Source organism: Lissotriton vulgaris, unplaced genomic scaffold (assembly GCF_964263255.1).
Source record: "Lissotriton vulgaris unplaced genomic scaffold, aLisVul1.2 SCAFFOLD_375, whole genome shotgun sequence".
In the NCBI taxonomy this organism is placed as follows: domain Eukaryota; kingdom Metazoa; phylum Chordata; class Amphibia; order Caudata; family Salamandridae; genus Lissotriton; species Lissotriton vulgaris.
In genome coordinates this window covers 472,106-487,387 of record NW_028244278.1, presented here as the reverse complement: position 1 = coordinate 487,387, position 15,282 = coordinate 472,106, and the positions used below count along the sequence as shown (strand labels likewise).

At 49.0% G+C, this 15,282-nt stretch overlaps 1 protein-coding gene across 1 annotated transcript in view; it reads left to right on the top strand.

Annotated features, from left to right (window-relative positions):
- The window catches only part of CUL9 (cullin 9), a 443,484-nt gene that overhangs the window by 246,534 nt on the left and 181,668 nt on the right, over window positions 1-15,282 (top strand). The window contains exons 28-29 of the mRNA XM_086948773.1: window positions 12,152-12,281; window positions 12,619-12,821. Coding sequence (XP_086804899.1) covers window positions 12,152-12,281; window positions 12,619-12,821 — 333 coding nt within the window. The remainder of the gene's footprint in view (window positions 1-12,151; window positions 12,282-12,618; window positions 12,822-15,282) is intronic.

The following is a 15,282-nucleotide window of genomic DNA, read 5'->3' as shown; positions in this document are numbered from 1 at the left end:
TCATACTGAGAGGTGTAGGGGGATATCTGTTCCACGTCCTACCAAAACTTATTGGTAGGGCTGCCTCCTTCCACAAGGTGAAGGACTTCCTTTTGAGACCCTGTCCTCCACCCCCGCTCAGCTCAGTACCTCCCCATGCTTAGAGGCATGCTTCGTTCACTAGCCCGTCTGTGCTAGTCTCATTACACCTAGGTTGGATTAAAAAATCCAAAGTTTCTCCTACTAAGCTTCTTGACATTCCTGGCCAGCTGCCACTCGACTCTCTAGTGCTAAGTGCTAAAATTCAGACTACTGGTGATGCCCCTCCATCACATAAAGTAAACAAATAGATGCTTCAGGTAAGAGGGTAGCTGCGCAAATGGCCAACCTATGGCAGATTGCCAATTCCATTGGGCTCCTCTCTAGGTATGGCCGTGCCATTGAGATGAAGGGGGTCCTCCAACATCTCCCAGAGGAGCACAGGAAAAGAGGTATGAGATTATCTTTGAAGGAAAACAGATGTCCAACACCAGCATCTGCTGCGCACTAGATGCCACTGTTGCAAGGGGGGTCAGCTCCAGTGCCGTTCGGCGCAGGCATGCCTGGCTCCATAGCTCTGGATTCAAGCCAAAGTACTGCAAAGTTGCTCAACCTGCCCTGCAATGGCCAGCATCTGTTCGGAAAGTAGATTGACCAGATTTAAAAAAAAAATAATGATACAGAGACTGCGATGGGTATCTTCAAGCGCCTACCCCATGTGGCTCTTTTCGCCACACGTCCTACGATAGAGGCTCCCCACCCTCAATCCCCCCTAATAACCAGGTCCCCAGAGCCAGTGTTTTTTTCCCCAAAACAAGACAACTGTTCACTTGATCACCAGATGACCAGGCCTCTAGCTCCTCTGAGAACCCCTAGTAAGTGGTACCTCTGGTACCTTACGTCATCGGTACTAAAGATGGTCCCGAAGAGCTGTAGCATCTCTTGGGTCACTCTAAATGACCCAGCACCAAACTCATACTGACTGCTATTGCAGGCTGCGTGATAAGGTGCACCAAAGAGTGAAACAACATATGGCACGCTTGCGTACCATGTTCCCTAACACTCCATGTAATATTTGTAAGTCACCCCTACAGCAAGCCTTACAGCCCTAAAGTAGGGTGCATCATATAACATGTGAGGTCCTATCTGCATGAGCAGATATGCCCCAGTGCTGGCCAGTTCAATTACTGACAGTACAAGTGAACAGGGAAGCCACCTTGAGGTATGTACTGGGCACTGGTCAAAGCTAGTTACCCCAGGTCGCTAATGGCTTCACTGAAACCACCGTGTATTAATAAACCCACACTGATTCCAGTGATGGATTTATTAATATTGCACCCAGAGGGTACCTTAAAAGTACCCCCGGACCCTGCTAAACTTCTAGTCTGTTGGCTGATTGGTCCAGTCCAGCCTGCCACCACAGACGAGTGTCTGGCCCCCTAGGAGGTGAGAGCCCTGCTCTCAGAGGACAGAAACAATGCCTGCCCCAAATGAGGAGTGTAATCACCTCCTCCCAAGGGAGGCTGGTAAATCTGCAGATCAAGGTAGGAGGCTTCAAAGGCCTGTGCTGCCTTTGATATGTGACCCAAGGCTTCCTCAGACAGGGAAAATGCCACCCTCTGCCCTGGGCCCCTCTGGCACCACGATAGGGGGGGAAATAAGTTATGCAGGAGGCGTGTTTCACTGCCAAGCAGGACACACCTCTAGGGTGACCAAGCCTGAAATAAACACAAATTTTGAAACATTCCCTACTTTTTAGTGGGAAGGCAGGCGGGAAAAATTAGCCAGCCCAGAAGGTGTGCCAACTCCACCCCTCAGGTAGGCGACGTGAAGCCCACTCTTCAGTGCCCGCCATCTTGCAGATGGCATGCACTTCCCAATCAGGATTAGGGATTGTGCCCACTCCCCCATATGGGATGAGCACACCAAGGGTGTAATCCCCTAAGGTCAGTCCACAGATCTGTTTAGCCGAAGAGCCAGGTCTTGAGGGTCTTCCTGAAGGTGTTCAGAGAGGGGGCGCGTCTGATGTCTGCCGGTAGCTCCTTCCAAGTCTTGGCTGCGATGTGAGAGAAGGATCTTCCGCCTGCACTGACTCTGTGGATGCGCTGGGTTTTGGCCAGTGCGAGGTTGAAAGATCTGAGGTTTCTTTTTGGTACGTGGAAGTTGATTCTGTCGTTGAGGTATTTGTGTCCGTTGTTGTGTAGGCATTTGTAGGTGTGAGAGAGGATTTTGAAAGTGACTCTTTTCTCCACAGGACACCAGTTGTGACTTCGTAGGTGTTGGCTGTTGTGTTTGTGTCGGGGGAATGCTTTCTTTTCTTTCTCTGTTCTGCCCCCCATTATGTTTTTATCACTGTGTTGTGTTATTCCGCTGTAGATTTCTCTAGCAAAAGCGCCGGGACACTCTTTTTGAGTAGCCGTGCGCTATACAAGAATAAATATAACATAACATAACATGCCGAGGACTAGTCTGGTGGCGGTGTTCTGTATTGTCTGGAGTTTGCGGAGTAGGGACTTGTGGATGGCGGCGTGGAGTGCGTTTCCATAGTACAGTCTGCTGGTGATGAGTGTGTGGGTGACTGTCTTCCTTGACTCAGGGGGGGGATCCGATTGAAGGTCATGTGGAGGGTGTTGAAGCAGCTGGATGTGATGGCGTTGACCTGTCGGGTCATGGTGAGTGATGAGTCAAGTACGATGCTGAGGTTCTTGGCGTGGTCTGAGGGGGCTAGGTGGGCTTCCGAGGGCGGTCGCCCACCAGGTGTTGTCCCATGCATAAGGGGTGGTACAGAGGCCGAGGACTTCTGTCTTCCTGGCTTTGAGCTTCAGGCAGCTGTTGGTCATTCAGACTGCGATATCTTGCATTCCTTTCTGGAAGTTGAGTTTTGCGGTGGTGGGGTCTTTGGTGAGGTAGAGGATGAGCTGGTTGTCGTCGGCGTAGGATACGATGTTTAGGCAGTGTTGGACGATGTCTGCAACAAGGGCCATGTAGAATTTGAAGAGGGTGGGGCTCAGGGATGAATCCTGTGGGACTCCACAGGTGATTCTCGTGGGGTCGGAGAGGAAGGGTGGGAGTCTGATCCTTTGGCTTCTTCCAGTCAGAAATGATCAGATCCAGTCCTGGGCTGTTCCTTGTATGCCTGCGTTGTGTAGTCTCTCGACTAGCGTGTGGTGGGACAGGGTGTCGAAGGCTGCTGATGGGTCCAGTAGGATGAGGGCTGCAGAGTGGCCTTGGTCCAGGATGGTGCATATGTTGTCTGTGGCGGCAAGTAAGGTGGTCTCTGTGCTGTGGTGGCTTCAGAATACGTATTGGGACCGGTCGAGGACGGTGTTCTCTTCAATGAATCGTGTCAGTTTTCTGTTGACTGTTTTCTCTGCAACTTTGGTTGCGAAGGGGAGGAGCGAGATGGGCCGATAGTTTCTGAGTTCGGTGGGGTCAGCTGTGGGCTTCTTGAGCAGAGTTTGGACTTCTGCGCGCTTCCAGTTGTCTTTGAAGGTGCCTGTTTTGAAGGTGGTGTTGATGGTGCGTTGTAGTTTGGGTACGATGGCTGCCGCGGCTCTGTGGTAGATGTGAGGGGGGGGGCAGGAGTCGGTGGGGGCCCCCCGAGTGGATGCTTTTCATGGTCGAGGCGGTGTCTTCGCCCGTGATCGGGTCCAGTTGGAGATGGTGAGCTGGCTGGTGTTTCTGGCGGGCGGGGGGCCATATGTGGTGCCTGGTGGATGGTCGATGAAGTTGTCATAGAGGTTTTTGATCTTGAGGTGGAAATAGGTTCCAAGCTTATCGCCGAGGTCTTGGGATGGGGTGATGCCTGTGGCTTCGCTGCGTGGGCTGGTGAATTCTTGAGTGACACTGAAAAGTTCCTTGGAGTTGGTGGAGTTGGCCAAGATTTTGTTGTGGATGAAGTTCCTCTTGGTGGCTCTGATCTGGTTGTGGTAGTCCGTCATGGCGTCCTTGTAGGTGGTGTGGTTTTCGGTTGTCTTGGTGTTTCTCCAGATCTTCTCCAGGCGTCTGCAGGTGCGTGTGGCTTCTTGGAGAGCGGTGGTGAACCAACCGGCTTTCCTGGGACCCAGTGTCCCTATGTGCCAGAGGTTCATAAGGGTCGAGCCCCCTGTGTTTTCCCCCGGACTGGTCCACCAGTCCCAGCTTGCAGTCTTTTTCTGACCGTACGGTCCCCATTGAGTGAATGGGACACCTGACGCTGTAACACACCTATGTACCCTGATGCCCCTGAGCTTCCGAAGGTGATCTTGGTGTGGCCTTGGGGTTTATCCCATACTTACCTTAAAGCCTGGAGAACAGTCCCATACATTGCTGTTAAGTGTCCGAATGCAGTACATGTTTTCCCCCAAAGGATTACATTACCGTACAAAGAAATTGCACCAAGTGTCGTCTTTTGAAAACTGTAAAAATTCAGAACGCGAAAAGTGCTTATCTGATTCCGATGATCTTGGCATCTGAATTCATATAATAGTACGTGTGTTTTTTATTTAATTGCTGATGGATTTCTTTGAGTGTGTATCCCACTGCCTTTGTGAGTGCTATAAATGCGTAGCGCTACCCTTGGATATGACTAACTTCTTGCCCACACTACCACAAAAGAGAGCATTTGGAGTTGTATTTGTGCCTCTGTAATTCCTTTGGGGGTTGCCTGCACTCTTGGCACAGTGTACCTCTTTTTTTGGTCCACTATCTAGAGAGTCCGCTTCTTAAACTTCTGCCGTTGGGTATTCTCAGAGATGGACCTCTTCGCCATGGCAGAAAATGCCAAATGCCCAAACTTCGCCTTCAGGTCCAAACACCTGCAGTCCAGGGGCAATGCACTATGTACAAGTTAATCAGGGATATTTCCTTATGCTTTTCCTCCTCTCCCATCACTTCTGCTTTTGGTTCAGAGGCTTCGGGAGACGTCTCACACCCTCATCCTGGTGGCTCCCACCTGGGCACCCCGACCATCGTTCACTACCCTCCTCTAAATTTCAGTGGTTACGCACAAGGGGCTCCTCACAGGCCGGACCGTCTCATGCAAAACCATGGAGAAATCAGGCACCCAGACCTCAGGTCTCTCAATCTTGTGGTTTGGTTCTTGAAGTCCTAGACCCTAGACTTTTTTGTACCTTAATTTTCATCCTGAATGCATGAGCATTCTTAATGAAGCACTCAGGCCTACTACTCATGCCTGTTACGCTGCTACGTAGAAGTGATTTGTCTAAATTGATTGATTTTATCTGTTCACTGTGTACTTGAAGCCTGTAGCTTCACTCGCCAAAACCTAGCTCGAACAGCGTCCCACGAGACAGCTGCAACGACCCCCCCAGCTCGCCTTCGGCGACGCACAGGCCACGCCCACTTGGAAGGCCACGCCCTCCCCTGCCCATATCATGTGCTGCCAGCGGAAGCGCAGCGGACGAGCGCAGCGGGAGCGCCGTTTGCGCGCCGAAGGCGCGCATAAGGCAGGCTCGTCTGCGCTCGTCCGCGCCGAGTCCGGGCCTAGGGCCACCCCCCTAACACCCGTTACTACGAAACCCAGGCAGTACAGCTCCGAAAAACTCTTAGAGCTAAGACTCCCACAATTGAACTGTATCCAGCATCCTTACCACGTTGAATGTCTTCCGTATATATGCAACCTCTGCAAATGCACCCTCAAGCCCCCCCCACCCTCGGACCAGTGCCACGAGTACCGCATGTTCTTGTTTAACTGTAGGTCTCTGCCCAAACATAAGAACGAATTTGCACTCTTGATGGAGGTGCACAAGCCCGACATTGTTTTCCTAACGGAAACCTGGCTCACCTTAGACTCGGACCCAGCCTTGGTTACAGCCATTCCCCCTGGCTTTAAAATCTCCCGCCAAGACCGCCCAAAAGGCAGAGGAGGAGGATTAGCAATTGTTCACAAAGAACAGTTCCTCTGCCGAATCATCGCAGAAAGCATCCCAGACTGCGAAAGCCTAGCGTTTAGTCTGGAGCTCTCGCCGAACAACTGCTTCTCAGGCACCCTCATATACAGACCTCCCGGCCCCCCAAAACAATTCCACATCCAACTAGCACGGATTGTGGCAGATCGTGTCAGCAGTTCCGCCAATTTCACATTGTTGGGTGACCTTAACTTTCACTTCGATGCCAAACTAGATCACACAGCAGCTCTCCTTACCGACGACCTTGCCGCGTTACAATTACACCAACTGGTCAGCTCCCCTACCCACGATCAAGGACACCTGCTTGACCCAGTTTTCAGCAATTGTACTAATTTGACAACTAGTCCACCCCTCCCTCTCCCCTGGACTGACCATCTACTGGTCCCTTTTCTATGGCACACCACCAGACCCCCAGCCACCAAACCCACTATAAGAATAGCTAGACCGTGGTCCCGCCTCCCTATCGAGACATGGACCAAAAAACTGTCCAGTAACACACCCCCGCTTAATGAGGACCCATGCCTCGCAAACCTTTCTTATGAGGAATGGATCACCAAGTCACTCGACCTTTCCCTACCTAAACGGAAAACCACCACTAAACGCTGCCACAAATCAGCTCCATGGTACTCTGAATCCCTCAGAACTACAAAACGTCAGTGTAGACAAGCAGAAAGAAAATGGCGCCTGGACTCTCTGCCAGAAAACAAAATCCAATACCAAAAATTACTCAAAATATATAAAGAACAAATTAAGGCCAGCAAAACAGCCTATTTCGCCAACAATATCATCCTGGCGAAATCTAAACCCAGGGAAATTTTCCGCATCGTGAAAAGCCTCACCAAATTACCACCCAGTCTAGATGAGTCTAAGACCGCAGAACACTGCAACAACATGGCAGATTTTTTCCTGCAAAAAATTACTACCATTTATGAATCATTCCCTGCTCCTCCCAGCACCCCCTCTATCGCAAGCCATTCTGACCTGAACTCCACCCCCACTTTGGACCACTTTGCTCTTCTTAACCTCTCGACTCTTGAGTCCTTGGCAAAAAAAGTCAAATCCGGGTCTCCGGGGGACCCAGCCCCGCCAGACATCATTATGTCAGCCTCAGCTATCACCCTGCCCGTCATCATGGACCTCCTTAACTCCTCCATTATTACTGGCGTAGTCCCGCCACAATGGAAACAAGCCATGGTCCGAGCACTATTAAAGAAGCCCACTTTGGATCCCTCGAACCTCAGTAACTACCGGCCAATCTCTCTCCTTCCCTGGCTTGGTAAAATCCTAGAGAGACATATCAACAGCCAGTTGATCAAATATCTCGAAAACCACCAGCTCCTTGATCCCACTCAAACGGGCTTCAGACCAAGACATGGCACCGAAACCGCGCTCCTCATGGTCACCGAGGAATCCAGAAACATCTTGGACCAGGGAGGATCAGTGGCAGTGATCCTCCTTGACTTAAGCGCGGCTTTCGACACGGTCAGCCATGACACTCTGCTGGACCGCATGGCAAACATCGGCATAAAGGACAAAGCCTTGTCTTGGTTTGAATCCTTCTTACAGGACAGATCCTTTCGGGTATTTGACGGAACTTCCTCCTCTACCAGCAGACCATCAAAATGTGGAGTCCCGCAGGGCTCCTCACTGAGCCCGGCGCTCTTCAACATATATATGAGGCCACTGGCTGAAGTTGTTCGTCAGCATGGAATTAAGATCATTTCATATGCTGACGACACCCAGCTAGTGGTCTCACTGGCACAGGAAGTTAACCAGACCTCAAAAGGAGGGCTGAGGAAATGCCTAGAGGAAGTCAAGGACTGGATGTCCTCCTCCTCATTAAAAATGAATGGAGACAAGACAGAGCTTATGCTCCTGGGCCCTGCCAACCCTAACTCCCTCAGCACTCTATGGCCACCCTGCCTGGGCACCCCTCCGGCCCCAAAGGACAGCATCAAGAGCCTTGGGGTGTGGCTAGACAGATCTCTGTCCTTCGGCACCCAATCCACCAAACTGGCAGCCACCTGCTTCGGCCTCCTCAGAGTGCTAAGGAAGGTACTCCATCTTCTACCGATGGAGGCAAAACAAGTAGCCATTCAGGGCCTTATCCAGTCACGACTGGATTATAACAACGCCCTCTACCTCGCCGCCCCTGAGTACACGATACGGAGATTACAGACGGTGCAGAACTGTGCCGCGCGCACTTTGCTTCAGATTCCTCGACGTCAATCAGTCAAAAATGGACTGAAAAAACTGCATTGGCTACCCATTCCCCAAAGAATACAATTCAAAGCCTTATGCATTGCGCACCAGGCGTTCTGGGAAACGGGTCCTCTCATCACTCGCAACCTAGTGTCACACTACCTCCCCACTAGGAATTTGCGATCCAACCAGACCTTCATGGCCACAATTCCCAAAATAAAAAAGTCCAGAACTGGCGGTAGGACTTTCACCTACAACGCTTCCAAGCTATGGAACACCCTACCCCTCCACCTAAGGAAAAATTCCAATCTCACCTCATTCAGGAAACAGTTAAAAACATTCCTCTTCACGGCTGCCCAATAACACCGGGCTACCTCCCCTTGTTCTGTTGGTTTCTTAGCGCTTGGACGCCCCCGGGCAGCAATCGCGCTCTACAAATCGACATACAAATACAAATACAAATACTATTTTCATTCAAAACACATTGACTCCTTAGCAGTCTAAGTGCAAGATAATGTCCGCTACCTACTTCACTTCCAAGCTTGTGGTTTAGCTTTCTTATCCATACGACTACACTCAGCTGCTGTAATCGCCTAACTTCAGAACAGTCAACATGTTTCCCGCTGCAGTATTCCAGTAATTAAAGTTTTATAGATGGTCTTGAGCCATTCCTCCTTGGGTCTCACCCGCCCGACATGGAACCTCATTGTTGTGTTTACAAGACTCATGGGCCCCTCCGTTCGAACCCCTCCAGGCCCTCTCTTGGAATGTAGCATTTCTAGTTGCAATCACTTCACACAAGCGTGTCAGTCAGTTTCAGGTTCTAACCTTAGAAGAACCTTTCTTTCAGAGAGACCGGGGTAGGGTTGTCCTTCGCACCAAATCCAGATTTCTCCCTTAGGTGGTATCACAATTCCATCTCAATCAATCCATTTAACTTCCTTTTTTTCCGCTCAACCTGATGCAGTTGCGGACAAGCTCTTTATTCTTTAGATGTTAAACGAGCCCTCATGTGCTATATTGACAGAACTAAACCCTTTAGGAAGACGCAACAGCTCTTTGTTGCCTTCTTCAACCCCCACAAAGGGAAGGCATTGCAAGATGGATTGTAAAATACATCTAGACATGCTATGCGAAAGCCTAAAGGACCTTTCCCATTCATCAAAAAGCCCACTCCACTCGGAAAAAAGAAACTTCCATGGAATTCCTGAAAACATCCATATAGCTGAGATCTGTAAAGCAGCTACCTGGTCCACACCACATACTTTTACAAAATATTATTGTAGCTGTGATAGTTGGACAAAAAGCCAATGTTAGCCAAGTAATTCTCCATACACTTTTTCAATCAACTGGAACTTCCTCGGGCTAGCCACCACTTTTCTGGGGAGACTGCTTTACAGTCTATGCACAGCATATGTATTTACAGCCACATATGCCTCGAATGGAAAATGCTACGTACCCAGTAAGCATCTGTTTGTGGCGTGTAGTGCTGTAGCTTCACATGCGCCACCCTCCGGTGGTTGTTGCAGTCATCTTTCCTGTTTCTTTGCATTGACCTCTTTCTATCCAACACTTGGCTTCACATTCCATCCTCACCTGCTTGCGGGAAAACAATCTAGCAATGGAGTTGATGACCTGCACAATACAAGCAAGAGGGAGTAGTCACAGGACCTTGTGACTCAAAATACTTTTTTGAAGAAAACCAACTTTGACACATCCGGCCCTTCACTAGATGGCAGGCGTATGCACAGCATGCGAATCTACAGCACTACATGCCACGAACAAATGCTTACTAGGTAAGTAATGTTTTCCTTATGGCTCCCGTCTCTTTGGCAAAAATGTAGACTTTGCTGTCGAGTGCTTTAAACCATAAACGGCCACAATTCAGGCTTTGGGCCTGGCCAGCACTACAGTTTTAGCAACATTGACACAAATTAAATGGCAATTTCTGTGGCATGCTATTTCGGAGAGGTCCGCCATTTCCCCCCCTGTCAGTCTCGTAGCAAGTTTTCTTTGGCCTTCCGGAGGGCACTGTGGTTCCAATTAATCTAAAGGTTTGCAGCAACAGTCCTTGTCTTCCTCCTCTCAGCCACCCACAGATAAACTGTTTGTCTACTCTTGAGGGAACAGAGCAGGTACAGCTTGTGTTGGAGAAGGGTGTCGTACCGCTTCATGCACAGTCAATCACTGTAGGCCACTGAGTCCTACAAGTTCTTTGCAAAAGCTATGCTGCTCTCTTTCACGACTCCCTGCCATTCATTCCTCCTCTCTTAATCTCCAAAGTTTATGCTTTATCTTCCTATCAGGATTTGCTTCACTGTTAAAGGTACGGTAGAACTAGTGCCGGCATCAGAGATGGGACGGGGATGCTACACAATATTTACTTGATCCCAAGTAAGACTGGGACGTCCAACCCTCTTAAAGACTGCTAGGCCTTTGTGTATCTCCTTCAGATTCAAGCCATGATCCATATATAACAGGAGAGAACTTGTCGTCCGGCCGTGATAGTCCTTCATCTTCTTGACCTGTTTGCCTCCTGCATCCTGTGAGCGCCTTACCCTCAGTAGTCTGTGGTCACTACAGTGGTGCTTCCAGTGGGCCCAGCACAGGCGAATCTCTCATTCCTTAAAACCTTTCTTTGTTTACCCGATCAGCCATTGCTGTTCGTTTTTCATATTGTTATGCAGTTCCTGAAGGGATCGATGCATTTCCTTCCCCCGTTCTCTTTGTGATGCCACAGCGTGACGTGTATTTGGTGCTCATGTTCTTGCTTTCTCCCTTTGACCTCATGCACAATTGGTTTTTGAGGCTTCTGATGTTAAAAACTCTCTTTCTCGCTGCCATACATTGGCTGGGCGAGCAAATGAGCTGCAAATGTTGTCGTTTATTCGAAAGGCGGTGAGTCTCTTTCATGTGGCCAGTCTTCCCGACTCCTCATTCTACCGAGGAGGAGGGTGAGCTACATCGCTTGGACCCTCTTTTACCTTTTATAGACAGAACTCTTGACTTCTGGGTAGACTGTTAACGTGTTACAATGGTACACAAAATGGCAAGGGGATTCAAAAGCAAACAATTTCCTGTTGAATCATCGTGTGTATTATGATCTGCTATGCCCTGACCAAGAAGGACTCTGCAGAGGTCATCAATGCCTGTTTTTCCAGACCTATTGCTGTCCAGAGGAGTACTCGCGCTGGACATTTACCAGGCAGGGGCCTGGTCATCGGTTCACACCTTCATCAGACACTGTTGTGTAATCGGTGCTGTAGGAATGTTTTGGTTGACTCTTTCCTCAAACCCACTGCCTGGGAGGCTCTGTGTTTGTGTTGGTATTGGTTCAAGAGATGAGGAATCTGCACTTAGACGTATCTATCAGAAGGATGAGTTACTTACCTTTGGTAACGATCTACTGTTGGACACTGTCTACTTGTAGTTACCTCACTGATCCCCTCCTGCCTTCTCGTTACGAGGATAGGTCCTGCGTATTTCATAATAAGGTTTCATTGAGAGTCCAGCACTGCTTGTTATATCAGCCTCATCAGATTCATCTCTTCCTCCAGGAGTATTAGAAAAAGATGAGGAACTGACACCAGTGCACTGGGATGGTGACTTATAGGACATCCCTGATGCGTATCTGGGGCGAACCCCAAACTCTGTGCAGAGCTCTGGCATCACTTTGCTGTGCAGAGAGCTGTTTCAGTTTCTGCATCCAGTCTGGTGCCTGGCATTATTCAAGAAGGGAGGATTCTGCCAGTAGCTAGAGTAATTGCCTGAAAGATCATTACAGATGGTAAGTATTGTTCTCCTTCAAAGTTAAAACATTGATTGGACATTATTTGCCATGTTTTGCTCATAAAAGTGTGCCTCTCTCATCCCCTTGGCGCTATAGGAAATGTTGGTACTGCAGTCTGTCACTTGCAAAATGAAAGTCCTCTGCGTGGCCTTGTGTTTCCCTCCAAGTGCTAATGCTCTTCATCTCACGAGAGCCAAAGCTTGAAGCACCCTTACTTTTTCTTTGGCTCCAGGTGGTTAGTTTGGCATCCCTGCTTCAGTCCACCGGCCTCTCTCCAGCGCTCCTAAATCATGCCCTGAATCCTCTGACTGAAACAAAAGGAATCGTCGTCAAGTCTGAGAGCGAAGAGCCTTCTGAAGGAGGTATGTGTTGTACAGCATTGGTAACAGGACACAGATTTTGTCCTGAAGGGTAGTGTTCAACAGTGTGGCTAAAACATTGTGTTGATGAATTCGCATGTCACCCTACGTGTTAGTTAAATTTAGGCGTGTGTAGTTACTCTGCAAACTGATTTTATGTGCTCCTAACATTCAAGTATGCAAACCTGCTCTCCAGCACAGCATGGCTTTGATCATCCCTCTGAACTGAAGCAGTTCAGCTCTGTAAGTAGGGACTGTCCTTAAGCCACAATTTCCATTTGATTTGTGCCTCTGGAAGGATGTGTGCCTCTAACCCATTTTTCTGTGCTTTGGTTTTCAGTTGTTTTGCGTTTGAACGAAGACTATGTCCGAGAGTATGGAGAACAGCAGTCGGTACTGTGGCTGCTTCCGAAACAGACTTACCTGAATGTCGAAAATGACGAAGGCAGTACCTTGGAACGGAAGCGGAACATTATCTGCTGCCTGATCATCCAGATCATGAAGGAGGAAAAGGAAATGCACATGGACAACCTGGTGTTTAGGGTAAGAGAGAGATAGAGGGGACACATCTGATCTGTTTTTAGTCGTCATCAGCATGTAGTTTCGGAAAAAAGTACCATTAGGCAAAGTTTTTACGGTGCGATATGCATGCGGCGCAAAGCAGTGCAAAATTGCAGGAGAAAGCTAAACTTTTTTGGGGGGTTTGAGTGTTCTGCATAGATTACATAGAGGGGAAGGCCTGCATTTTCAAACCGAGCTCTGCATGAGAAGCAGCTTGTATTGTGTAAACTCAACTCTGTATTGGGACAACTAGAAAGGTGGGCTTCTCTAGGAGAGTGCCCCTTTTTGACAAGGTCCCCTCCACTTTGTGCCTGGTAAATTATGTGACTTCGACTGGAAGTGCATTGAGTTCCTGCTAATCATGTCCCCAGTGCCAGAACTCTTTCCCAAAACTGTTCAGTTGTTCCCTCTATTGGCAAAACCTTCAGCACCCTCTCTACGTTCCTAGAAAATTGTGCCTTAGTACTTAGGGCCTGAGGTACTAAAGAGGGCCCTTAAGGAATGCAGCACAAATTGTGCCAGCCTGAGGGACCCTTTACCCTGCACATGCATGACTGCCATTGCACGCTGCGTGTCTTGGTGCAGACAAAAGTGAAAACACATGTCACACATCCCTGTGTCCCATGTGCCCTAACACTGCATGTGATATTTGTAAGTCCCCCCTACAGCAGGTCTGACGACCCTCATGCAGGATGCTGAATATAACCTGCAAGGCCGTTCCTGCATGAGCAGATACCCCCGGTGCTGGTCAGTCCTATTACTGCCAGTACAAGTGACCAGGGAAGCCATTTCAAAACATGTGCTGGACACTGATGAAAATAAGATCATCCTGCTACATGATGGCTTCTCTGAAAATAGGGATGTTTGATGTTGAACAATGCATATTGATAAACCCACACTGATGGATTTACCAAGAGATGCGCTCAAACCAGCCTCTGGCATGCTGGCTGACGTTTTGTTTTGACAGTCTGCCACCTGAGACACTGTTCTGACCTCCTAGGGTGTTTACCTCTGCTTTCAGGAGACCCAGAACAAAAGACTGTCCGTGAAGAGGGTGGAACAGCCCATCCCACAGGATGACCTGCTGATTGGCCTTCCTTGGGCTGCAAGCCTCAAAGGGCTGCCGCCTTTGAAATGCGAACCTGGCTCCTCTCACAGGAGAGGAACCACCCCTTTGTCCAGGGCCCCCTTGGCACCTTAACAGACAGGAAAATTGGCTAGTCAAGTAGCCGTGCCACCTCCAGGCCCGTACCAAGCCTAAGGAGGGCTACCGTGAGGTGGACACTATTTTCAGCAGTAGTCATCTTTTGGTTAGCATACCTTAAACAGAATTGCCATTTTCTCTGGATCCGCCCAGGCTTTTGTCCACCCTGCTGGGCCAAGTTAATTACCTTGTTCCAGCAGACGGAACAAAGGCCTCCCCACAAAAAGGGAGCAATTAACAGGGCTTCACTCCTCTCCTGAGGAGTAAGGGGTGCCTGTGAAAATCTGCATCCTTTAATTAGCTGTCACACTACCAGGGTTGGGACAGCCTAGTCCCACTGAATAAAAGAGGGAGCCCAAACCTGTGGAGTCAACACAGACGAGGGCTCCTCTTTGATGTTCAAGTGAGAAAGCCCGGTAAGTGAGGGGTGGAGCTGTGGACCCCAAGGAGTCCTACAGCTCCCCCACTGGAAACCCAAAGAAGGTTTTAAAAATTCCAGACCCTAAGTTAAAGGGGTCAGAGAAAAGATGACCCCCTGGCTTTCTCAGCCAAATGTAAGCACTTCCAAGGTTGCAACGTTTGTTGTACAGCCCGGGAGTGCAATAACCCCTGTTAGTTGGTTTTATGGCTGCAGGTATTGTGACCCAAGTCTGTTTAACCCCTTGCATGCTGATGACAGAACGGTTCCACCATCAGCGTCGGTTGAGCTGTGCTGATGACGGAACCGTTCCGTCATGACTCCGCCCGTGCAAGGCGGAGTCAGCACAGGCGGGGAATACGCCCCGCACGCAAGGGGTTAAGAAAGACACAAACACATGTTTTATGTTTGTACACTGCTTTATTTAAAGGTGTTGTTTACAATGCTTTATTGAATGCTGATGTTATTACCGACAGTAATCATTATTCCTGAAAGGCTGCAAGTGTGCACCTGGTTTCAATGCTTTATTACTTATGATTGCCGATGGGTTATGGTTCCTGAAGTCAGTGACAGAATGCAGTATTTTCACACGTGATTCTGGTCTTTAAGTGTGGTAGCATTGACATGATTTAAAGTAACACCCTCCTTTGTGGTTATGTGCTACATTGTATGGGAGGGGGTACAGTGATTTGTGCAGGCACGACCAATTAGGAGTCAAGTGTAATGTTACCCGAGGTATTTCCACGTGCCTTATATAAAATGCTGCGTTGTGTTAAGTAGTGTGTGCGTAATAAATTTCCTTTTCAAGAGAAAAAGCACAG